This window comes from Muscardinus avellanarius, assembly GCF_963383645.1.
Source record: "Muscardinus avellanarius genome assembly, chromosome: 1".
NCBI lineage: Eukaryota > Metazoa > Chordata > Mammalia > Rodentia > Gliridae > Muscardinus > Muscardinus avellanarius.
The window spans coordinates 13,989,696-14,017,173 of NC_137786.1; the positions used below are offsets into that span (position 1 = coordinate 13,989,696).

General features: G+C 39.6%; 1 protein-coding gene across 1 annotated transcript in view; it reads left to right on the forward strand.

Annotated features, from left to right (window-relative positions):
* Nucleotides 1–27,478, forward strand: part of FBXL7 (F-box and leucine rich repeat protein 7) — a gene marked incomplete at both ends in the record, with an annotated part of 433,708 nt that overhangs the window by 120,549 nt on the left and 285,681 nt on the right. Inside the window, one exon of the mRNA XM_080719761.1 lies at nt 15,058–15,147. Within this exon, the coding sequence (XP_080575887.1) occupies nt 15,058–15,147 (90 nt within the window). The remainder of the gene's footprint in view (nt 1–15,057; nt 15,148–27,478) is intronic.

The window sequence follows — 27,478 nt, forward strand, 5'->3', positions numbered from 1 at the left end:
ACTTAAAAATACTTATGCATAAGCCAGGTGTGGTGATGTGCTCTCGTAATCTCAGTACTTGGGAGGCTGAGATAGGAGGATCAGAGATTTGAAGCCAGTCTCAGAAGCTTGGTGAGACCATCATTAACCTAGTGAGACCTTTCTTCAAAATTAAAAATAATATAGGGCTGGGGATGTGGCCTAGAGGTAGAACACTCCAGAGTTCAATTCCCAGTAACTAACACACACACACACACACACACACACATTGTGTATGTAGAAGTACATGTGTGTACATGTATACATTTATACACGTATTTGTATATGTATTTTTATACATACATATACACACAGTTTTAAGTTAGAAAGAAAACTTGTTAATAACTATATGTCCTCCACCTAACTTTTAGGTCTTCTGGAATCTTGTTGTGTGGTTGTGAAATGGTGTATAGCTTTGCTAGAGGGCTAATAAATTTTGGTGTAAGAAGGAGTAAAGAATGTGGTAGTGGAAGGCTGAGAAAATCCCTGCAGATGGATCCCTGGCAGTCCTACCCTCTCCGATTTCGAGGCACAGAGGAGCACAGACAGCTTCCCCTGGTCTCTCCGGCAGTCCCAGAATAAGTTGAGGTTGGAGCTGCAGGTTCCATTCTTATTTCCTCCCAGCATCTTCTTTGCAATAGAAAAACTTGTTTACAAATCCTCTTTACCACCTCACTATAATGTGTAATTGCCATACACTAATAAAAGTATAAATAAATAAAGATCCTGCTAGGGTGTGGTGGTGCATGCCTGTAATCCTAGTACTTGGAAGACTGGAATAGGAAGATCACAGACTTGAGGCCAGGTCTCAGCAATTTCAGGAGGCCTCAGCAACTTAGATACTATTCAAAACAAAAAATAAAAAATTAAAATAGGGCTCAGAGGAGGAACGCCCTAGGCTCAATTCTCAGTAGTGCACCCACGTGTGCGCGCGCACACACACACACACACACACACACATGAACGCACACACACTCAGAGTTTTCTTTACCAAACAGGGCTGTTTGAATCTTCTTAGTTTCCTTATATAGAATTTTGACAATAGACTTTTGCTTGTGATTCTTTAATACAAGGACAATGTGGGGTGGGAAATGTAATGAGATCCTAAAATTGTTTTGCTTGAAATAAGATTAAGATCTCAAACACTTAACTCTTCCACTCCTGTTTCACTGTGGGTAGGGTTACTTCTATGTATGAAGTGAGGGTAATCTTGTGTGAATGCACTTATCTTTTGGCTGGTCTCTGGTTCTGATCCTCTCATTAGTGTTCAGAAACCCATAAGGAGAATAGAAGCTTTTAAAAGAATTTATTATTCAGAATTTTCACTAATTTAGATGAATTACCAGTGCTACTTAAGGTAAATGCAAGTAACAGAGTTTTCTACAAAAGCCTGATGCCAGTGAGTGGCAGGGAGGTATGCTGATCTGTAGCTGTCTGACTTCTGCCTGGATCTGAGCCACCGGAAGCCACAGGCTGAAGGCAAGTGCCACCTGTCCCTTGACTGCAGCCTCTGTTGAAGGGCGATGGTGGTTTTGTCTCTTTTCCCTCACCCTCCACATCCTTCAGGAAAAGCCTCTGTAACCAGAATGGCTTGCTCGTGGAATTGTGTGTGTCATGGGTTGCTGGATGGATGAACAAGTGAATCAGATGAGGTGGTTATGGGCTTACCAACTTCAGAAGATGCCAGGAAAAGACACAGGGCTTCAGAGGCACCCACAGTCATGCTGACATACCACCGCGCTTCAGAAAGTCTTTCTTGGCTTATCCAGATTGAGCAAGACAGTCTTCTCAGGACCTATCGGCCACACTAGCCTTTTAGAGTTTGGAAAGTGGCAATGAAATGCAGGTAGAGATTGTAGGCTTGCTGTTTTCAGCATAAGGAATGTAATTTCCAGGACAATGGGAAGTCTTATGTGAATGCATTTAGCCTTTGGCCTGTCCCTGGTTCTGATCCTCTCATTAGTGTTCAGAAACCCAGCTGTGAGGCACCATCTGTCAGCAGCAGGAACAGCAGCAGCATCTGTCCTCCTGTGAGCAGGCATCCATGTTAACTCTTTTAACTCTTGCAGCTTGGCCTGAAGGCTGTAGGTGGGTGTGTGCCTGGGGGAGCAGGCTCTGCCCTGTTGCCATCAGGGAAGAGTGGCCTTTCCTTTCCAACCCAAAGTCATCCATGGCCCTGTGCCCTGTGCTGGCTTTTTTTTTTCCTTTTTTTCTTTATAAACTAGGAGACTCTTTAGACTTGTTGCATTCCATGATGCATTCAGTCTTGCTTGCTAATCTTTCTTTTCTACCCATAATAATTTTGCCATATGATGAAACTTGAGCCAACCCTCATATAAGAGACTCAGGGTGGGATTTTATGCTCTTGGCTTAATCCTGCAGAAAGAGAATGTTGGGCTGCCCACTACCTTGAGTGGTGTTCTTCCCCCTTCTCCATTAATGTCCTTCCTGGAACATCAGAATATGACCTTATTTGGAAATGGGGTTTTACAGATGGGATTAGTTTAAGATGAGGGGAGACTGAGCAGTGTGGCCCCTTATCCACTATGACGGGTGTCCTTATAAGAAGAGACACAAAGACCCTCAGAGGGAAGACAGCCACATGATGATTGAGCCCGTTGGCATTATCCTGCTACAAGTTAAGTATTGTCAAAGATTGCTGGCAGCAGGCAGCAGCCAGAAGACAGGCAGGGGGCAGAATCTCCCTAGAGCGCTTGGGGGGAACATGGTCCCATCGAACACCCTGCTTTCAAATGTAGATTTCATGAGTGTGAGATGATAGATTTTTGCCACTTTAAACCATCCAAATGGCAGTACTTTATTACAATGACCCCAAGAAATGAATACAGAGTACTGTGTGTATGTCAAAGGAAATCTCTTTGCTTTGGAAGTTGTGTTTGCATCATCTTCATATAGCCTTTGGATAAAGATTCTTCTGGGTAGCATGGATGTTAATGGTGCCTCTAAAGAAGGCATAGGGGTGGCCAGGATATGTAATGAAGCCCTACCATTAGGCGCCAAAAATCGTCATGGAGCCAAAACTATAATGGTGTGAGATGGAGACATGGGTTCTTGCTCTTAGCTAATTTAGAAAAAAAAAATAGCCAGAACTATACTGCTGTAATTTTAAGCAATTTTTATCATTACCAAGGTAGAAAGAAGGGACAGAATATTAAAGCATCACATCAGAGGGATGTAGTGGAGTGGTTTGAAAATAAGACACTGAAGTTTTTTTGAACATAGAACAGTTTTTATAGATTCATTATCTCCCATCTCGCTTAACCAATATCCTTTCTATCTGTTCCTGACTTGACTAGATGTGGGCCCTTCTATTAACTCTGGTGCAAGCCTTTTGATATGATTATAAATATTCACTATCTCCCATCCTTCTTTACCAAAAGCCTTCTTCCTGACCCATGCAGGTTGGGCTGGCCCCTCATCTACTATGGAAGTTTTTGTTAAAACCAAGACGTGTTACTTGGTTAACAAAGTCAGGGGTCACATGGTATCTCCCTCTTTGAGGAAGGCCTGTACCATCTTCTTGTGTTCTTGGGGAGTTTTAGCCTATCTGCTAGAAATTATTTATTATGTAAACTTATCTTTAAAATATGAAGGCCCTGGGCTACAACTCTTTTGTGTGCTTGCTAATCACTTTTGGTGAGAGGCACTCTGCATCATAACAAGCTGCCTGTGTGCCTGCACATCACTTAGGCCCTGACTACTTTTTACACTTTGAAATGAATACCAAAGCAATTTACCAATACCAGCACATTCTCCATCAGGAAATATTACAGGGACAGGACTACAAAATTTGAGTGAAATTTTTATTTCATTCCCATGATCATCACTCTTATTTCAACCTAGTTAACATGTAAATACTAAATGTGCATAATATACCAGGCACAGTGCTTATTTTTGGAGACGTAGCAGTCAATGAAGAGAATATTGATCCCATCTTCTAGAGCTGATAACCAAGTAGGGAAGACAGACACAACTGTTTTTAGTCAGCCTGTTTTTATCCTCATTACTTGTAAATAAAAACCAGTCACATTAAACAACAATAAAATTTTGTGAACCAAACAGTATTTGAACATTAAAATTTTTTAATTTTCTAATTTTTGGATTGGTGCACGGTAGTCTCACATCATAGTGTGGATCATGCTGACAATGGCTGGATTGGGTGCTGTATCCCCCTCCCCCTTTTCCCATGTTCCTCCCTCCCAGTAATGAGGAACACTAACCTTTGACTTTGGACAAGTTATATCTTTGAAAATAAAGTCTTTCCCCACCCCAACCCTAAAAAAGAGGAACAAAATACTTAAGAAAACAAACAAAAAAGAAACAGCAACCTGGTATACTGGCACGTGCCTATAATCCCAGAATTTGGGAGGCTAAGAATGGAGAATCTCAGGTTGAATTCCAGCCTCAGCAATTGAGTGAGACCTTGTTTCAAAATAAAAAGTAAAAAGGGCTAGAGATATAGTTTGAAGGTAGAATACCCTTGTGTTCAACCCACAGTACCACCACCAAAAAAGAAAGGAAAAAGTATCTGGGAAAATACTCTTAATGATCTTAGAAACTCGAATTCTCTCTAAACCATTATAGACTGTGCCTTGTTTTTTCCTAGTGCTAATTATAATCCTTTGCATATAATACATTTAACATGTATTTATTGGATTAAATTTAATTATTTACTATGAATATTATTAGGGAAGATATAATTTATTTTCATTTTATTTTATTTTATTTATTTATATTATTTTATTATTTATTTTATTTATATTATTATATTATATTATATTTTATTTATTTTTATTTATTTTTTGTGGTACCAAGGATTGAACCTAGAGGCATTCTACCACTGAGCTATACCCCCTGTCCTTATTTTTATTTTTATTTTTAAAGGGTCTCACTACATTGCTGAGAACCTCACTAAGTTGCTGAGACTGGCTGCAAATCAGAGACTCTCCTGTCTTGGCTTCCCAAGTCTTGAGATTACAAGCATTTGTCACTATGCCTGGCTTAACATTTAATTATTATAACAAATATAATAAATTGCTTGTAATGGTACATTACAATTTACTTGTTTACCTCATTTTCCCCATAGTATTTCTATTGCTCATTTTTATAGATGGAGAAACTGAGGTGTTGAGAAAGTAAGGTTCTTCCTCAAGGTCAGCCAGCTAGTTCCTGGCAGGCAAGGGCATGATTCTGGCCCGACCCCAGACCCTCACACTCCAGGGCAGCACCTGTTGCATTTGACAGACTTAGACCATCCTGGTACTGTCTGTAGACTTAAAAGCACTGCATGGAAATCTTGCCTTTCTTCCTTTTCTCATTAATAATTACAATGTCTAAGAAAAATACAGAAGAAAACTGGCTTTCATTGAGATTTTTGTCTTTCTTCACCAAGACAAAGTGATATGAGCCTGGCATGGTGGTGCACACCTGTGATCTTACCACTTGGCTGAGACAGGAGGGTCACAGGTTTAAAGCCAGCATGCAGTAACTTCGGGAGACCTTTTTCAAAGTAAATAAAAAAGGCTGGTGGTAGAGCTGAGATGTAGAAGCCACCTGTCGTCATCTCCAGTGCCACAGAAACACAAACACAGCGATGCCAGGTACTCTGTTCGCTGATCAACTAACACCACCCCTGTCTAATCCTTTTCCCTTTTCTTCTAAAGCTAAAGCGACCTTAACGATTGTATGTCACTCCTCAGGGCCATCCCCGTTTATCCAGGGTGGGTGGGGATATTTCGCGTAATGGTTCTGCCTGTGTGGGTTTGGGATGGCAGCTCCTCAGCACTGTTGCACTGGGGCTGCAGATCCTGTCTTTGCTTCTGTGACAGCGGGGCATCCCGGGCAACCCCTGGCTGTTCAGCCTCAGCATCGGAAGAGCAGAGCTTTGTACCGGGTGGTGCTTGGATCCCGGGGCTCCGCATCAGCCCGTGACACCTGCTCACCACAGTCCCCAGCACTGGCCAGGCAGTACTGCCTGGAGATAACACAGTGCTCTGTGGAATGGTGTCTCTACATTCCGTTCCCCTAAGGTCCCCCTTCTCTGCGCATTCTGGGGCTGCAGCTGGGATGGTTGCTGCGCCAGCAATGGAGCTGCCACATTTATTTTTTGGAAGAACTCTATGTACTTTGCCGGCTTCAGCCATAACATTCAAGATCCAGTTTCAGCTAGAAATAACAACACTCGAGGTTCAAATGTGCAAAACCACAAAGTCAGTGCCCTCTGCTTATGATGCTACTCACAATAACCCAAAGAGGGAAACACCCAAGTTTTCCACCCAAGTCCACTGACAGATGAATGAATAAACAGTATGATACGTGCACGTAGTAGAATATTATTCAGCCATAAAGAGGAATGAAGTACTGATGTAAGGAGCAATGAGGATGAAGACTTTAGGCTAAGAAATGTCTAGAATAGGAAAATTCGTAGACTCTGAAAGCAGATTAGATGTCACCTGGGGATAGGGGAGAAAGGAGCATGGAATTACTGCTTGATGGTTCCAGAGACTTTGTTTTGGGGTGATAAAAACCTTTTAGAAAGAGAGAGTAGTGATGGTTTTACACATTATGAATATAGATAATGTTACTAAATTTACACTCACAGTGGTTAAAATAGAAAAATTTATGTTATATATGTTTTGCCACAATTTGAAAATTTTAAAAGGCAATGTGGTACTGCGGATTGAACACAGGGGCATTCTAGGTCCAGCTCTCTTTTATCATATTTAACAATTTTGAAGCAAGGTCTTGTTAAGTTGTCCAAGCTGACCTCAAATCTAGTCTTCCTGACTTAGATTCCCCCCAATATTGGGATTGTATGTATTTACCACTGCACCTTGTATTGTGGATTAAGTTTGTGTGTGTGTGTGTCTGTGTGTGTGTCTGTGTGTCTGTGTGTGTGTGTTATTGGGGTTTGAACTCAGGGGCATTCTAGCTCTGAGATACACTCCCAGCCCTATTTTATTTTGAACTAGGGTCTCAGTAAGTTGCTGAAGACCTCACTAAGTTTCTGAGGCTGGCCTCGAACCTGTGATTTTTGCTGCCTATGAAGTGTATATACAACTTAATGTATATACATACACAATACTATTATATATAAAAAAGTATTATTTTAAATTTATTTCTTATTTCCCGACACCAGTTGAACTGTTATAAATGGGTCAATGTTAATAACTCACAATGTGTACAGTTATATAGACATAATTTATATGCACAATTTAGATATCACAGGTCATTTAGCCCATTTATAGCACCCACTTATTCAGTCAAACATTAACTTAAATGTGTTTGTGAAGCTGCAAAGGTATTTTATAAATGTAACATATCAACTGATTCTAAGTAAGAGATCATAATAACAACAACAACAACAACAACAACAACATGAATAGGCCTCATTCCTTTTCTTGAAGGCCTTAAAAGCAAGAACCAAGGTTTGTTGGGAAAAAAATGAAATTCTTCCCCAAGCTTACAACATCATCTTTTGCCTGCTGGATGATCCTATAAAATTCCAAACTGCCAAGCCTGACTAGTATGTGAGCCAATTCTTAAAAATAATCTATAAATTATACATGTGATATTATAATAATATGTATTATTTATATATGACATCATATAGTATTTAACTTTTGTATATCATATATCATATATCACATATATGATATATAATAGCATTATAAATGATATGTATCACATACTAATGCATGTGTGTCATATATATATTCATATATATATATATATTATACGTATGATGCATTATATGTGATTTTGATATGATATGACCATGCCCTCTAGCAGTCTGAAAGCCATGCTTCAAATGTGTACCTGAGACAAGCTGAGGCGTGCTCCCCAGAGAACTAATTGCAGAGGGTGAGGGTGACAGCAGTCTTCTGTCCTCAGGATTGCTCTCTTATTTCAAAACACTTTCTCTATTCTTAGAAAAAGCCCAGAGAGGGCAAGTCAGGGTCTAGTTTGGATTTTTTTTTTAATTAAAAAAAATTTTTTTTGTTGTACTGGGGATGGACCCAGGGGCATTCTACCTCTGAGCTCTACCCCCCAGCCCTATTTTTATTCTTTATTTTGAAACAGGGTATCACTAAGTTGCAGAGGGCCTCAGTAAATAGTTGAGGCTGTCTGTGAACCGTGATCCTCCTGTTTCAGCCTCTCAAATCAGTCTAGATATTTTTTATCTGTGCCTCCCTCTGCCCTGGTCCTTCCTAGTATACCCCTAGAGTGGGTGAGTTACCAATGCCCTCTTTCTACCACCTCTCTCTCTTATCTAGATCTACTCTGAGGGGTCAGGTCCTTGATTTTATAAAGAAGCTGAGAAATAATCTGTTCCTTACTAAGAAAATAGCTTGGCTTGAAAGAGCACTTTCAAGCCCTGTGCAGTGATGCAGGCCTATCATCTCAGTACTTGGGAGGCTGAGACAGAAGTATCTCAGATTGTAATCCAGCCTCAGGAACTTAGTAAGAACCTTTGCAACTTAAAAAGTAGAAAGGGCTGGGACTGTAGCTGGGAGGTAGAATGCCCCTGAGATCAATCCCTAGTACCGGGGGAAGGGGGGAGAACATTTTAATACCGAAGATCACTGTGTTTTTGTTTTTTTGAATGTTAGAAGCTAAATATTCCCCTTGGATTTTGTTGTTGTTGTTTCGTTTCTTTATTGACCTTTGCATACCTTCTGTAGCATTACTTCTCTCTACAATCTCTGCTCCCTGTCACCCATTTCTTCTCCATCTGAGCTCCCTGGGAAGATACTTAGGCCTCTACAAGCTAGACAAAAGAGAATAGGATGAGAAGTGTCCAAAGTATGAACCTCATTTTACTAAGACGTTAGGTATTTCCTAGACATCTGTACTGTCTCAAGAAATATATGTAGATGATTTGATTTAATTTTTACAATAACAAGGTGCAGGAACTGGTCCCCTGTTCCACATATTTATATCTAAAGAAACTAAATCAGGAGGGGAGGGTGTTAATTATTTGCCCAAATCTAGTGAAAGTGTCAAATCCAGGTAGAACTCAAACAGCTGGACTCCAGATCCTATATGACCCCCCCCCATTGCTGTTCATAAGCAAGTTGATGACAGGCTGTAAAATCACACTTAAGATTTAATCTAGTCAATTCGTATTATTGGTAGATTATATCGAATTTTCCTATTTCTAAAATTTATTTGAGTCCCCAGATCTGTACTCATGGTGCATTTGGGTCACTGGCAGACAAGCACAGAGATGTGAACAATTGGAGTCCCAGGCGCACGTGTCCTCAGGAAGGTGGGTGGGGCACCCTGCCTTCTTGTATCAGCTTTTATACCACACATAGGCATTCCCTTTGTGGTCTATTGAGTGGACGTGTTTTGTGTTTTGTGCTGTTTCTTGGTGATTCTGCCGCTTGAAATGACTTCACGGCTGTAGTGCTGAAGAGCTGTCTAGCGTCTCCAAGAGCAAGTCATGAAGTCCCTACCTGCCTTAGGCAAGCTGCACTCAGACACGAGTTTCAGTGCTTTTGATCTTCAGTTCAGTGTTGATGACTCAACAACATCTACTGCGTAGGATGACTTTTAACAAGCAGAAGATAGGTCAAGGTTATATATTGATCACCGGTGAAAACACTGTGACCAGAGGCTCACACATAAAAATGGATGTTCACAACATGAAGAAATGACATGTGTTTAAGGGCATAGGATATATGTTTAACCTAGCCCTGCATTTCCCTCCAGAGCAACGATTCAGCATTTACTAACTCAGTGTTTGCGATGACTTCGTAGAACTTACCTACCTCCAGTGAGGAGACTCAACTCCGCTTGCCTTCCTATGATCTTCTTTTTCTTAATTACTTAATGCCTTAAGTGCCCAGATATCTTTAAAATATTTTACTTTTCCAAGGACATACATTCTTAATGGATGTACTATTGTTCTTCAGGGGATACAAATTGGTTCTTGGGGGTAAAAATACTCTTTTAATGCATAAATCAGACATGTACACACAACATTTCACAGCTTTACAGCATATCTGTGGTGTTAAAATTTCATGGGGAGGAGGTTTAATTAGGCAGGAGTGTTTAAAGTGTCTTCTTGGGAAGAAAATAAAAAAAAAGACTGAGAAGCTGTTATAGGGCATAGTGAATATTTAATACTATGAAGCAGGTGCAGTATTTTTAAGAGTGTGCAACCCCACATGTACTTACTGTGAGATGACTACAGAGCATTGATAGTGCTGTCTTCTCAGCTTCATATCCGTCTTCATGCACCAGCATTTTTTAAACTATGGTCCTCTGGAGTGTGCACACATGTTCTCAAGGCATACCTGAGAGTATTATTTTGTAGTTTCAATTTGATGAACATCATAAAGTGAATGTTTCCAACACCAAGAAATGATTGTTCAAGGTGATGAATATCTCAGTTGTCCTTCCCTAATCCTTACATATTGTATACATCATGTATTTATTAAAATACCAAATGATAATCCACAAATATGTTCAATTATTATGCATCACCTAAAATTATAAAAAGCAATGATTATGTACTGGTTCCCCTTTACAACGAAATCCTGCTCTGAGTTTTCATTGTCTAAGTATTCTGTCTTCCAAGGAAGGAACTCTGCCTCAGTGGTTATGGACTGAATGATAAGGGAGCGAAGAACACCCTCCCCCACTGCGTTGTAACTATACATAATAGTGGTATTCATGATGCATGTTTATATATCCACATAGCAGATTTGTTGTGTCATTCCCCAATACCTCCCTCTCCTTTTCCTCTTTCTTCCTCTAACCCATTTCTTCCACTCTGTGGGTCTACCCTCTCTTTTCATGAGATGCCATTTCTCCTTACTTTTTCTTTTTTCTCTCTAGGTTTCACATATGAGAAAAAAAACAACCACCTTATAACCCTTGACTTTCTGAGTCTGGATTATTTCACTTGACGTAATACTCTCAAGTTCTGTCTGTTTTCTTGAAAATTACATAATTTTGTTCCTTATCGCTAAATAAAACTGTATTGTGCACATGTACCACATTTTCTTTATCCACTCATCTGTTGACAGACACCTGAGCTGGCTCCACAGTTTGGTTTTGTGAATTGCGTTGCTCTAAATGTGTCTGTGCATATATCGCTATAGTATACGGACTCCAGTTCTCTTGGATAAGTACGGAGGAGTGTTATAGCTGGATCATGCAGTGATTTCATTCCTAGTCTAGTGATTCCATTCCTAGTCTTTTGAGGAACCTATATACAGATCTCCATCGAGGTTGTACTAATTTACAATCCTACCAACAGTTTATCCTATTTTCCCATATTCCCATCAGCATTTATTATTTATATTCTTGACAATTGTTTGTTTAAGTGGAGTGAGATCAAATCTCAGTGTAATATTGATTCTCTGATTGGTAAGGATTTTTAACATGCATTCATTTATTTGCTGGCCATTTGTCTTTTTTTGAGAAGTATCTATTTAGTTCAATTGCTGATTTATTGAGTTACTTGGTTTGTAGATATTGTCTTTTCTGTTCTTTGCCTATTCTGGATGTTCATCTCTTGTCAGAGAAGAAGCTGGTGAGAATTTTCTCTCCTTCTGTGAGCTTTCACTTCTGCTCCTGTTTCCTTTGCTGGTAAGAAGATTTTATTTTGATGCCATCCCACTTAATAGCTCTCATGATTATTTCCTGCCTATCATTGGAGTGTTGAGCTTCCAACATTTTTTTTCTAGAAATTTCAAGGTTTCTAGTCTAGTTCCTAAGTCTTTGATCTCCTTTGAGGTGATGTTTGCATAGAGTGGAAGATACGGATCTTGGGTTGTTCTAACACATATGGATATTGCTTTCCAAGCACTGTTAGTTGAAAAGGCGGTCTTTTCTTTATTGCATGTTTGCTGTGCCTTTGCCTAAGTTCAGCAGGCTGTAACTGTGTGGATTTATTTCTTTATTTCCTATTTATTATATTGGTTTATGTATCTATTTTTATGCCTGTATCATACTGTTTTTCTTAGTATACTCTATAGTATATTTAGAAATTGGGTATTGTGATGCCTCCATCATTTTTTTGAAGAATTTACCTTTTATTCTGAGTGACTGACAAGAACAGACTTAAAAATGTATGTATATAATACATTCAGACCAAATGATGGTCAACTGATGTGTCATCTTGTATAAGAGAGGACTCCTTCTTTTCAGTGTGGGAAGTTGGGGGGCCAGGTGAGTCCTCACAGGCATGCCACCAAGGACACATTGGCTTTAGCAGCCTATACTCAAGTCTTGAAAGACAAGTTAATCTCAGCAAAACATCATTTATCAGGATAAGGTAATGCTGTTGATTTGAATGCCGTAGGTTTTATTGTTTCATACTTAATTTGTTACTTTGCTTTGGTGTTCCTGTTGAATCATAGATAGAGCATATGAAATTTATTTTTAGTTTTCCATTTGTGCACCACTAAACAGTAATAGAATTAAAATAATTTAAGTCTCTCTATTGGTGGTGTACACTAATTTTTCCCCCATTAAAGGGAGCATTTGTATTACTGAGCTTTGAAGAGAAATGTAGTAGATTAATAGAATTAGAGACTATTTGAGCCACCAGGAAGCATTTAGTTCAACCACTTTTCCTACCAAATGTGGACACTGAGCCTCCAGGGGGAGAAGCAAATTACTAAGGTCAAAAAGCAATAGAGTGGCAGACTGAGGTCAGAGACTAGGCTGGCGTGCTTCTCATTGGGTACCCAGCACACTGTGTCACTCCACCTCAAATGGTGAATTATGGCAGATAAATGGCAGCTGCTGCCAACCTACAGAGGATAAGTGGATACAGACTAAGGCAAGCAACTAACATTTCAGCTACTCCAAAGGAGAGGTTTGTAAAATGGGCAGCCATAAGTCACAATGTATAAGGGGCAGTAGTGTGGCGATACAGGAGCCATTCATCTTGACCCATAAGCTTGGATTGTCCCATAGTTCCCAATACAGGCACAAGAAATCCCAAGGCTCTTCAAATCTAAGTCCATTTGTGCTTTCCTACTATGTATACATTTAGACTCTTATGTTCATTCCACCTAACTGGGGTTGTGTACTATCTTAGACTGTTTGGGCTGCTGTAACAAAGGACGTAGTCTAGGTGGCTTATAAACAACAGAAATTTATGCCTCAAAGTTGTGTAGGCTGGAAAACCCAAGATCAAGTTGCCAGTGTATTCCGTGTTCGCTGAGAGCCAGCTTTCTTGTTCATACACGGCCGTTTTCTCCTTGTATCCTCATAGGGCAGAGGAGGCAAGAGAGCTCTTTTATAAGGGCATTGATCCTACTCATAAGAGCTCCCTGTCATGCCTAATTGCCCTCCCAAAGCCCAACATAAGCACATGAAATCCCGAGGCTCTTCAAATCTAAGTCCATTTGTGCTTTCCCACTATGTATGAATTTAGACTCTTATGTTCATTCCACCTAATAATAGCTTCTGCCCGGTGGTTCGGATTTCATCATATGGATGTGGGAGAATGTGAATTCAGTCCACTGCATGTATCAGGGGGCAGGGAAGATGAATGGATACCAATGTTCTCAGCTGTGTGCAAGACCTCCAAGCACAGTTTATGTGTGCAGAGTTAATTCGTGATCTAATTAGTTGGATGTTGCAATAGTTTTTTTATTATCACATAAAATACCACAAGGTAGCACTCATAACATAAGATGCATTTATTATTCCACCATTTCTTTGGGTCAGAATTCTGGGCAAGGAATAACTGGGTCTTTTGCACAGATTCTCACAGTGATATAGCCCAGGCCTTGACTAGAGATGGCTTCTCATCTGACCTTTGGGTTCCTCTACCTGACTCATGTGGTTATTAGCAGAGTTCATTTTCTTGAACTGGTAAAACTCAGGGTACTTGTGATTTAAGGCCCATCTCTCTCGACCCTCTTAAAGCACTTTTCTAATGAGGCCAGGCCCATCCAGGATAATCTTTCTTTTGATAAGTTGGATCAACCCTTAGGGACTTTGTCAAAAACCCTTAGGGACTATTTCAAAGCTTAAAGGAATAGTAACACAGCCCTGAACTTAGGTAAGAATATTTAGACCAGAACTTCTCAACCTCAGCACTGTTGCTATTTAAGCTGAATCGTTTTTTCTTACAGTGGACTGCCCTCTACATTCTAAGATGGTCAGCAGCATCCCTCACTACTACCCAGAAAAGGACATTAGCACCTGTAACCCTGTTGTAACAATCAAATCTGATTACAAGTGTCATGGAGTATCACCTTGGGCAGAAATATAGTTTCCAGCCAGGCATGGTGGTGCACGCTTGCAATCCCAGCATTTGGGAGGCTCAGACTGGAGGATCACCGTTCGCGGACAGCCTCAGATACTTAGTGAGGCCCTGTTCAAGTCAGTGAGACTCGGGCTCAAAAACGGAATAAAAAATAGGGCTGGGGGTACAACTCGAAGGTCGAATTCCCCTGGGTTCCATCCCCAGACCCCCACACACAAAAGAAATATATAATCTCCAGGTGAAAACTGCTGCATTAGAAAGAGGAAAAAATGAGGTGTTTTTGTTGATTTTAAAGGATCACCCATGAAAACACAGAATTTATTTTATTAAGGTGATGCAGTTTGTGGAGGCAGCAGTCTCCTGCTCTTCTGATAATGCCCCATTCGTAGATTTGCTTATTTCCTTTACTGAGAAATGCAGAGTTTATAGTTACAAATAAAAAATTAATGTAGTAGATGTGTTCCCCATATGTACTTTCTTCCCCACACACATGCCAAAAATGAGATTACGTTATCATATTCGACTGCATTTTATCATTTAGTCTGTGTTTATAGTCAAGCTGTATTATAAGAGAACTTTAGTTCTGCCGTAACATGGGTCAGATATTTCCCCAAAGATATTTCAGGCATAAGGCAAAAAGCTTCATAAACTCCATTCTTGGTATCTCCGCTCCTTTCTTGGAAGTGAGGGATGTGGCTTGGTGTGGGGCTGGGGGGAGGCACAGTCCTGGTCTGAAATCACAAAACTCAAAGGCTGCTCCTTCCTGCTTTCTCTAGGCAAAGGCAGCTCAAGCATCTCATCCGACGTGAGTTCAAGTACAGATCACACGCCGACCAAAGCCCAGAAGAATGTGGCTACCAGTGAAGGTAGGCATCTGGTCTCCATTATCTCGCGCCTTCGTTTCCAAGGCTGGCTATTTCTGGAAGACAAAGGAAATGTGGAAGTTTTACCCCATTTCTGCTTAGTGGGAGCCAATGAAATTATTTAAAAAGGGAGAAGGCAAAAGATCTCCCAAGTTTCTTTTTGGTTGGACTGTTATTACTCCCCGTTAACATTGATTGGAATGGGATTTAACTGTCTCGATCACAAGTCATTTGCTGTGATTTTGTGGAACTGTAATAGGCTGCCTCAAGGGAAGTCTTTGTGATATCAGGTACCTTTTCTTTCTTTATGTAAGACAGTATGATTATAGAACCTTTGTCCTAAAGTTGGAAGCTCCTGCAAGAACTTGTAACATGAATGCACCTGGAATTCAGGATTGTGGTACTGGTGAGGTCACAGTTTCACAGGCCTGTTATTTATAGGACTTAAATTAATCACCAGCATTTGGGGATAGCAAAGGTTTGTTTGATTATTGAAAGAATAAGTGCAAAGTCATGCCGATCGGCATTCTTGGTGGAGAAGTTGACCTTTTTTTTTTTGTAGAAATACATGTTGGAATTGAACTTCTTCCCAATAGTCGAGAAGCTTTGATTTGTTAGTTGATCAAGTAGGGAATTGTTTGTATGATAGTTATGTAGTGGAAAGTTGACCCAAATGTAATTCCTTCCTTTTCTTTAATACTACACTTAATCAGTTGAGACAAGAGAATCACAGGTTTGCAGCCAGCCTCAGCAACTGAAAGAGGGACTTTGCACAACTAAGTGAGACCCTCTTTTAAAATAGAGAATAAAAAAATAGGACTGGGGTGTAGCTCAGAGGCAGAATGTTCCTGGGCCCTGGGTTCAATTCCAAATATTAAAAAAAAAAAAATCAACCAACAAGCTAACCAACAAACCAAAAAAATGCACAGTTAGATGGTTTTCATTCTGAAGAAGAGTTCTTTCTAAGATAATCGTCCAGCGGAGGTCCAGTGTAAACATCAAGCCATGTTCTCTGGATATTTAACTGTGAAGTGCTAGCTGATTTTCATAGTATTGTAGAGACCACTTTACTAAGGCCTGCATGATATGGGACAAGCACATTTCCCCTTTCTGCTTTACTCTGGGGTTTAATCTCTGGTACTCAGGACCAGGCGGCTCATGCTCGGGGACTGATGCTGGCTGACTACGGTCTTAAACTCTTCCTCACCTGTGTTATATCTACTCTGTTCATGGTGATGGTTTACCTCTGCCATGGTGCGTTTTCACTAAGCATAGTTTTTGACTTTGTGTGTTTCAGGTAGCACAGAACTACTTTCTCTGTGTCAGTTATCTCCAGACCAGTATACAAATACTTTTACGACTGGGTTATAATGCGTTTAAAACCTTAAGTGTTGCCTGGCATGGTGACGCACACCTGTATTCTCAGTTCTTGAGAGTTTGAGACAGAACGATCAAAGAATTGAGGCCAGCCTCAGCAATTTAGTGAGATTCTCAGCAACATAATGAAAGCCTGTTTCAAAATATATATAAAAAAAGGGACTGGGGTATAGCTTGGAGGTAGACAGACTCTGAGTTTAACTCCCAGTGCCACAAAAACAAAACCAAAGAAAACCTTAGTATTGACTGATGGAAATCTTTTGCCATGGTAAGGTAGACAGATTTGAGAACTTCTCAGGTAGCAATCCAATTTGAAATTTTTTTGTCCCTTAATTCAAACAAAAGCTTTAGATTATTCATTAAATTAAGCTAAAATAATCTACAAATCTTATTAATTCTAGGTATTTTCTTTTGTGGGCGCCTTAGGAGACAGAGTGGAAACCACTTGAGTTTATTCACTGTAACCCTCTCTTGGCGGAAATATGTTCTGTGAGGCCATTACTACTTCTCCTCAGTATTTTGCAGTCATTCTTGTCACCTTAATTTGTTTAATTTGTGTGACTCTGAAAATAGAAAAATTAAAATAATCCCTATTTCTCTTCCTGGATATGTGTGTGTGTGTGTGTGTGTGTGTGTGTGTGTGTGTGTGTGTGTGGTACTGGGGTTCCTGGAAACTCTTCTACCTCTGAGCTACACTCCCAGACACCTATTTTTCTTATTGCTTATCCCTCTCCTTTCAAAAGTAGAAAATACCAAAGTATATGAATTTTGTTACAAGAATTGGGAAAAGGGACTGTGAGACTTCATTTAAAAGTGACTACTTTTGTCAGGTGTGGTGGCGCACACTTGTAATTCCAGTACTTGGGACGCTGAGACAAGAGGATCCTGCAGGTTCGAAGGCAGCCTCAGCTACTTAGTGTGACTCTGTTTCCAAATAAAATATAAAATAGGTCAGGAGTGTAGCCCAGAGATAGAAGGGCCCTGGGTTCTATCCCCAGTTCTACAAAAAATAAGAAGAAGAAGGAGAAGGAGAAGGAGAAGGAGGAGAAGGAGAAGGAGAAGGAGAAGGAGAAGGAGAAGGAGAAGGAGAAGGAGAAGGAGAAGAGGAAGAAGAAGAGGAGGAAGACTGTTTTTTATGCTTGCAAAAAAGGGGAAAACTCCACCTCTATAACTACTTTAAGTTTTCATTTTCTTTTGTCTTTCCCTTGGGAAGGAGGTACAGGCACAGCCAATGTTTTATACATTTTGTCATATGTATTTTCTGTCATTCTGAAGGTTGAATTAGGAGGGGAGGGAGGAAAATGTGATGTTCATACCAAACTGATTTTTTTACCAACTGGGCTAAATTAATATGGAATTTCTTTCAAGAACTTAAGAGGAAGAACCTCATTCCTATGAAAGTTGCTATCCACTTGCTTGCATTCTAATTTTTTTTTTTTTGTACTGTGAGTGGAACCCAGGGGCATTGTATCTCCAAGCTACATCCCCAGCCCTATTTTTTAGTCTTTTTAAAAATCTTTTGAAACAGGGTCTCTCTGAGTTGTGAAGGAACTTGCTAAGTAGCTGAGGCTGTATGCAAACTGCTATCCTCCAGTCTCCACCTCCTGAATGCTGGGATTACCAGTGTGTGCCACCATGCCTGATGCCTTCTGAAATATAAAAAAAAAAAACAAGTGCTAACTTTTGTTGTGTGTGTGTGTGTGTGTGTGTGTGTGTGTATGAATCTATTATATTATAGGTTTTTAATCAGTGAAAATTTGTTTATATTTATTTATTTATTGGTGGTACTAGGGTTCCTGGAAACCCTTCTACCTCCGGGCTACACTCCCAGACCTATTTTATACTTTTTTATTTGGAAACAGGGTCTCTTAAGCCAGCGTGGCTGGCTTTGAACCAGCGTTATCCTCCTGTCTCCACCTCCCAAGCACAGGGATTACAAGCATGTGCCACCACGCCCGGCTCAATGAAAATTTAAAATGTTAAAAACTAAACTTGGCATGAGCCTTAGTTACCTGGGAATGAAATTTAGAGATGTTTGCTATATAATTGGTCTTATATTCAATTAAATTTTCAAGATGAAACTAGACTACTAGTGGGAATCTTCTCCAGGCAGAACTGCCGGAGCCTTGGTCCAACTCTCAGGATTAGTGATGCTTGTGGTCCACTCACAGACTCCCAGGGTGGGGAGGCGGTTCCTGATGGTATGTGAGTTTCTTTTGTCTAGGATACACCCAGCTAACCCCCTCAGTACATTGCACTGGCAAACTCCAATTTCATACACAGACTGTAGAAAAGTGCATTTAAAAGTGTACCTCTGACTCTCCTCCCACTGTTTCCAGAATTGTGTTTAATCTCTGATGTTAAGAAACTACTGGGTGAGTGAAGCTGGAAGATTATGGTGATTTTCTTCAGTTCCTTGTTCCTGGCTTGGCTTCTCACCTCTGAATGCGTCCATGTTGGCTTCAAGGAGCACAGGCTGTATCCTCAGATTAGAGGTCTGAGCGATGATGATTTCTAAAAATCACATGTATTGGGAAGGATGATGTTGCATTTTCCTGCAGCTTTTGAAACTGTGGCCATTCCTATAATAATTGGGATTGGAAGCGGGCTCAGTGGAGCTGAGACTTGCTCGGATGGGATGGATAGGGAAGATATTGCATTGGTTCCCTGGTTGTGGTTGTTGGTGGTGTGGTATGGTGTATGTGTGTATGCACGTGTGTGTATGCACGTGTGTGTGTGTGTGTGTATGTGTGTGTGTGTATGTGTGTGCATTGGAGTCTGATTTCTACAGGGTTACTAATGGTATGGGCAGTGTCCCTTAATAGGAGATGCATAGGTGCCTCCCTGTGCAACGTGTGTGATAAATACAGTGAGGTTATGGGTAGAGGGAAGGGCACAAATTTACTGTGTGCTTATTCTAGCCTGGAGGTGTGCATGGAAATTAACTGCATGCGGGTACAAGCAATCTTCTTGGGGAGGTGACAATATCCTATAACTAGATAGTGAGGACAGTTGAACAATTCTGTAAATTCATGAAAACTTAAATTGTACACATAAAAAGTGGTGTTGGGGGACCTATCATTTCTGCATGGTCTTCAGACTTACAGGAACTCAACCCCAACTCTCCTTCACAAATGCTGCCTCTCACCTGTGGGAGGAGATCACAGAGGCTGAAAGACCTGTTCAGGGGCCAAAGACTGACCGGGCCATAGTGCTGTGCTGCGAGGCTTTGTCACCTGGCTGTGGGTCCAGCTCTGGCCTGAGTGTGGTTATGAGATCTTGCACTGGTGTTTCCAATCAGCGTGTGCAGCTGGTTTAGAATTGACTCACCATAGTACCCATTTTTTACAGAAAGTTCTGCAAGTTATGAGAGATTATAGGGACTCAGGTTTCCCAAACATATTCCTCTTGGCTCTTCCGGATAGTATTTAACCAGTGCTCAGATTTTAAGTGTTGTAGCTCCCAATGTAATAGCAGAGGCATCACATTAGTGATTCCAGCAAGACTGGTTTTTTTTTTTTTTGATAATGACTTATGGTCTTCCAATCTATCCAGTGTTTCTGCTAATCTGCCCTAGGTTATAGGCTGTTTTCTTCCACATATTGGGCATAGATTGTGGTAAGATTTGGTTTAAATTAATGAGAAAATGAAGGTTTTGGTTTGCTAAGAGTGTTTTGTTCTAAAGTCTCATGCAAAAGTTTTGCACATCTTAATTTTGTGACTCTAAAACCACGCTCCTTTTAAGGAATTTGCAGCTAGCAAAAGCTTTGTCTCTGATAAATGGTATAGGCTTTCTTTACAGCCTAAGATATTCCCAGTGACATTTTAAGTTTCTGATTTCCTGACACTGTAGGGGGTTGGGGTTTAAGTGTAGAAAGCTGGAAATTTTCCATTTTTCCCAACATAATCTGCATTCCAGTGTTGTAAGTCACAGCTTAATTATTTCCAGTTGTCTTGGTATTTTTTTAAAATATTTTGATTGGTGTATTGTAATTATACATCATAGTGAGGTTCGAAGTCATACAAATAAATATTCACATGGTCTAGATGGGTTTCCCTCCAGATCCCACCTGGGTACCCACCCTTCCTGGCACATTAATATCGAGATTGGTAGTGACATCTTCATACATGGGCACAGCAGAATTTGAATGGTTTCTTTCATCAGTTCTTCCTTTTCCCCTCCTCACTTCTTTTCCTCTATCCCCTTCTCACTACATGCTGAGACTATCTCAAACCTGTGATCCTCCCACCTCAGCCTCCCAGGTACTGGGATTGCAGGTCTGCACCACTACCCCTGGCCCTTCCACTACTCTACTGGTCTCTCTCTTCGACTATCTAAAGTCCCTCTGGTGTCCTATTTTCTCTCTTCTTTCCAAGTATAAGAGTAAACATTCAGCCCTTGTGTTTCAGAGATCGGCTGATCTAAATTAACATCATATTCTTTCTCTTTCACTTTTTTCAGTCTTTCTCTTCCATGGAGTATCCTTTTTGGAAAGAATAGCTTTCGACCTTCAGCAGTGAAAGTCACTCAGCTGCTCTGTAAAGCTTTCTAGGTTCAGACACTGGACCCATCAAAGCAAAACATACGGGCATGGCGGCTGGTTTCTAAACCATTAGTTAGTTTGTCAGACAACTATGGAACCATGGATATTCAGAGTTACAATGATTCTTGACCAATTTTCTCATGAACATATCCATTTTACAAAGAAGTACCTGTGTCATAGATAATACATCTAATGGATTATCTAGCAGGATTTTGATACAGGATGTCTTAGTGAGAGTTGATCAACTTAGGTAGAAAATATAACCTTTATAAAAAACTATTATTTTTGTACATGAAGGTAAGAGGAAAGGGTCTGCTTCAAAAAGTAAGAGGGCCTCAATTTGCTTGAGTATACCTTGTGAACTGGGGAGGAGAAACTGACTTTGTGTTATTTCATGGTTTTAGAATAGGCTTTCAACAGATTTGCTTCGTAGCTTCATATCACTGTGAAAGTACTTGTTTAACTCCAGGAGAGAGGGTCACTCAAAACCTCTCACCAGCGCATGTGACACGGGTTGATGTGTAAAGAATTTGTAATGATCCTATTTGCATAGAACCTAAAATCACCAGTTTATTTACATTGTCATGGGTTCTTATGCTTTCAGCATCCAAATTAGACCAATTCTGAATACAATTATTTTGAAAATGCGCAGATACTTGGCTTTGTTTTTATTTCCTTTGTCTTCCTTATACCATCTTCTTCCTACTTCTTGTAGAGTATATGCTAAACAAAATTCACATGAATCACCCAGGAAGGGAAGGGCTTCTAAGGTGATTCTTTTTCCCTAAAAGTGTGTTTTACTGTCCAATAAATACAGTAAACATTTTTGGGACACTAACTCTAGGTGTTTACTAGTGCTTTTATGAATGTGATTGTGTTTGGCTTTGTTTTCTCATCATGTGTTTCCTGAGAAGTAGAAATACATGTTTCCATTGGGGAACCCAGAAAGGATCAGCGTGGCCCTAAGATGGACTGTGAACCCTGGTTTCTGAGATTTATTCTCAATGCTTATTTTTTCATGGTCATGCAAAACTACTGAACATTTCCTACTAATCGTTTTTATGTGTCCATCAAAGCCATTTTTAAAAATACTTACAAGAAGTATCTTTTTCAAGGATAACTCATAATTGTATTCACAGTACCAATAATATCTATGGGAACACGTTTGTGACCCATATATCATCTAGGCATTGGCTTTAAATCCTTTGGTATAGAAGACAAAAGCCAGTATTGTAAGCTGCTTTTATACTGAAGGTTAGTTTGTGGGTTATCATTAATATGCCCTTAACAGATTGTTCCAGGCAGACTTAGTGTTTGAAATTGATGTTGAAGTTAATCATGAAATAGGATCCCAAGTGAGGCGGAACTGGGGAAGGATTCTCATCTTTATAACTACTTCACGTTGCTGCCACATCTGAGTGGGTGAGCCGTGAGCTTTTACTTTTTATGTATGTTTTCTTTGAACCTTTATTTTTTTCTTAATTTTTGTTGCATTTTTTTTTTACCAACTATTCATACAGATTAGGAATTTTAGGAAAATGTTGGTCTTTTCCAAGATTTTTTTCAACAGCTTTCAAAAAATATTGGTCATCCCCAATTGGGAATTTTAGCAAATTTAGTCTTTTCCAACTTATACAGTAAGAAGCTCCCTTCTTTGAACAATCGCTTACATTATAGCATATGTATCCTTCTCTTTTCTCTTCTGGATGCTCTGGGCTCTCTTCAGGGAAAAGGAACACATACAACTTTCTGTACTGAGGATTTTACACTGAACTGCAGGATTGATTCATTGTTAATTTCTCACTTAAAATGGGACTGTTGAGAACCTGGATATGGCAGTTTTTTAGTCTACTAACATCCTTAACATGACTGCTAGTTCATAAAAATATTGTCAGTATTTGATTGTAATATCTTTTCCATTTCTAATTTAGAATTATCTGTTTTCTGTGGTAACAGTCTCATATAGGAACCAGTGTATGTTGAACTAATATTAGAAAAATAGAATAAAGTAGGGAATCATTTAAAAATTAATATTTATGCTATGAAGGTATTCCTTTATCTTAAAATATATAAGTTACACGCGTACACCTTGCTTTTGAAGACATGCTAAGTCCTTTTCTTTGAATATTTGACCTCAATTTGGAGTTCTGCATTGTTTCTTGCATTAATCATGTGCTAGTGTATTATCTGCAGTTTTTATTTTTGATGTCTCTAACTTGATAGAATGAAATGTAGTTTTGTTTCTTAAATGAACATCTAATAGAATTGGGGAATACAACATAGAAGTGATAATGTTAGATACTTAATCAGAAACTCACTTTTAGAAATTGTGAATTTCATATGACAATAGTTGAAGGAAGCAGAATGCTTCTTTTCTTGGCTGGTATTTAATCTGTGAGTGACACAGCCTTGTGTCTTAGCAGAGAAAAGAGATATAAGCATGGTGGGCAGCTGAGTTTCTCAAAGGCATTAATTCTCATTCTACTGATGAAAAACACTTGACACATTCATATATTCTTTGTGGATACTTTTATCTCTGAGTAGTTAGAAAATGCGATGATGGGAAAAGATATAAAACAAAAGCATAAAAAATGAAATTGTGATCCTCTAATAGAGACAATTCCCAATGGGCAGAGATTAGAGCTAGTGTGAATGGTTCTCTTATGAATTTAGATTTTAAAGCCCACACAAAAGGGGGAAGAACAGATACAGAATCAAGGAAAAAGTCATACCAATTACATCGAAGGGTAGCATCTGTAGGAGGAACACTGGGAATTAGCTGAGATGAGCATCAGTGGAGAGGCAGAAGAGTATAAAGCTTATTGTGTGAAGCTACCTAAGCAGACAAAAGAGGAAGCCCATCAAAGGACACGTAAGAAAATGGCACAAGATGGTATCATATGATGGATGTCAGAGGAAAAGCAGAGCCACACAGGCAATTGTCTCTTGTTTTCTCACAGGCACAGAGCACATCCGCACATCCTGCAAGGCTCAATGATAGCAGCAGCTGGAATTCTGTGCCGCTCTTGCTATGCCAGGCATGGTTTTTAGGATATTGCCTATCTTTCCTCATTTAACTCCAGAACTAACAGGGCAGGTGCCATTATTATACCTATTTTAGGAATGAGAGAATGAAGCAGAGACAGTAAGTAATTTACTCAAGGTTCTACAGCTTTAAGTGCCTCAAACTAAGGCATTACTTTTGACTCCATTATTCATAGTAGTGCTTCTATGACTTAAAATTGCAGCCCACAAAAAATGATGACAGGTTTGAATTAACCTTTAAAGTGAGAACTAGTTGACAAAGCTGGACCATTCCTAATGCAGAGCACTGAAAGAGCCAGAGAAGAACCAAATGTGACCTTGAAAAAATGAGGAAAGTGTAGACTCCTGGCACCTAGCTTGTCTGATTCATTCACTTATCCATGTATCCATTGGGTTAATCTAGTTTAACACCTAGGTTAGGTCAAGCATAAGGAGCTCTAGTAGATGCCAGCCTTACTCGCTGTTCTTTAGTCGATGGCATAAACAAGCAAATGAGAGAGGACCATAATCCAATTTAATGTGATACATAGAGACTGCCATGGACTCAGGGTAAGGGGTTCTGTAGAGGCTTCATGGAGGAGCTAGGCTTCATGATGTTTGAGCTAGGCTTTGCATGTGAGCAGTCATCCAGTGGGGATTGGAAGACAGGGTAAACCCTGCATGTGAGGAAAGGTTCAGAGATGTGAAAGTACCAAGGAATTTGTGAACATCAATCATCTATCCCCCAGCTACTCTAAGTGGGATTTAGGACCAATAGCATCACATCCTGAGGACTGGTTGAAGAAACAGATTCTCAGGCTCTACCCTAGATCTGTTGAATCAGAGTCTGCATTGAAACATCTCCAGGAGATGCTCATTGATAGGGTTTAAGAGTGCTATTTTTTGACACATGTGCAATTTCAGTGTTGAGTGTTTGTGGCCAGTGGTAGAATGAGGGGGAGCAAGGTTTCTCATGGACGGCACTGACTTCAACCTTTATGCCAAGGGCAATGATGAACTGTCACAAAATCTTAGCTCAGCTTAGCAAGGAAGTTTGTACACAGGATCTTTACAAGTCATCAGCCTGCATATCAACCTGTCTGTGGTTTCTAGGAACAAATTTGTTGATCTCTAGGAACTTTTACTCCACTAAAAGTTAATATTGCCAAATAATGTTTATAGGAGTTACATTTCATGGTTTTTGATAATAGAAAGTAGATTACGAAAGTAGATTAAGAAAAAGAACATCGCCTAGAATGCTCCTTCTTTACTAATTTCAACTTTAAAGTACAATCAGAGCTATCAAAACCAACTTCTGCCTTCTCTACCTACTCTAACATTCCCTGGAAGTATCAGAAATGAGTTCTCAGTGGGGTGTCTCTCTCAGGAGTATTCTTTTGTATTTTGAACATTGGGAGAAGCTTATATCTAAGAAACACTTTGATGAATAATTCTAAAGAAGGGTTTTTTTTGTTTATCTCTAGTACTGTGCTTTATTTATAAGTTACCAAACTGCAGAATGTCTGATTCTTGTGTCCAGAAATATCTCCAGGACAGAGCCAGGGCTTCGGACTTAGAGAGCCCTGGCCTTTTTAAAAAGCAGATTGTGTAATTTACTGGACATACACAAAATGTATTCTCCCATTCAATCAAATGGGGATGAAATTCTATTTTCATCTCTTAGCCTATCAAGGATTAGAATATAACCTATGTAAAGGCTATGAGATCACTACACATGGAAAAATCTTAATGTCATCTAAGTCTGAGAAAATGGGTTAGGTTGGGTAAAGTGGGATAAAAGCTGGGGATGAGAGAGCATAGCCAGTGCCCTAGGTGGGCAAATTCTGATGGTTTTGCTGTTTCTGGGATATTCTGTCATTCCTGTTGCATCCTCCCACATACAGATTACAGAAACATCTTGCTCCTTATACAGGCAGTTATTCAAGTTTTGAGTTTTTTTTTTTTTAGAAAAAACCTTGTTTTTAGATTGCATTTTTTTTTTTTTTGCAGTACTGGGGATGGAACCCAGGGGCATTTTACCTCTGAGTGACCCCCCAGCCTTGTTTGTTTGTTTGTTTATTGGTGGTACTGGGGATGGAACCCTTCTACCTCCGGGCTACACTCCCAGACCTATTTTATATTTTATTTGGAAACAAGGACTCTTAAGCCAGCGAGGCTGCGCAATCCTCCTGTCTCTGCCTTCCAAGCATGGGGATTACAAGCATGCACCACCATGCCCGGCTTATTCTTTATTTTTGAAACAGGGTCTCAGTAAGTTGCAAAGGGCCTCACTAAAAAACCGAGGCTGTTCGTGAACTGCAGTTCCTGTCTTATCCTCCCAATTACTGGGATTACAAGCATGCATCACCACCCTGGCTTCTGGATAACATTTTACACTATCATAAAGAACTTTTGTGTAGGTGTTTATCTAGCGGGCTATAGATTGTTGTTATTTCAGTTTGTATTAGTTTCTTAGAGTTGCCATGGTAAAGTGTCAGAAACTGGTTAGCTCAAAACAATTGAAATGTTTTATCTCAGTGTTCTGGAGTCTAGAAGTCAGAATTCAGTGTGATTCAGGCCTATCTACTTTGATAGGGAAAAACCCAAATTAATAAAATTAGAACTGAAAAAAAGGAATATTACAACAGATACCACCAAAATCTGGAGGATGATTAGGGACTATTTTGAAAACTTATACTCCAATAAATTAGAGAACCTGGAAGAAACAGGTAAGTCTCTAGGTACCTATGATCTAGAAAATTGAACCAAGAAGATGTAGGGAATCTAATCAGTCTGATAGCAAGCTGTAATAAAAAAAAATCCCCCAACAAAGGAAAGCCCAGCACCAGATAAATTCACAGCTGAATTGTACCAAATCTTTAAGCAAAACAAACATGAACATTCCTCAAATCATTTTTTTTAATAGAAAGGGAAGGAAAGATTCTAAACTTATTCTGTGAGGGTAATATCACTCCTAACAAAACTGTATAAAGATACATTAAGGAAAAAAATTATAAACCAACATCTGTGATAAACATAGATGTGCAAATCCTTAATAAAATACTTGCAAATTGAATTCACAATTAAATAGCTTTCATTCAAAAAGTACAAGGATAGTTCAAATATTTGCAGATCAATAAACATAGTATACATATAAGTAGAATCAAGGACAATATCCTGTGATGATCTCAATAGATGCAGAAACAGCCTTCCTGCCCTTTTTAGCCCCTGGTGGTTACTGGTAGTCCTCGATCTTCTTCAGCTTGTAGATACATCACTTCATTTCTCAGCTTTCCCCCTGTTGTTTATGTTTCTGTGTCTCTTCTCCTCTAGAATAGTAGACACACTGAAGGATCCACTCTCCTGCAGTATGACCTCAAGTTAACTAC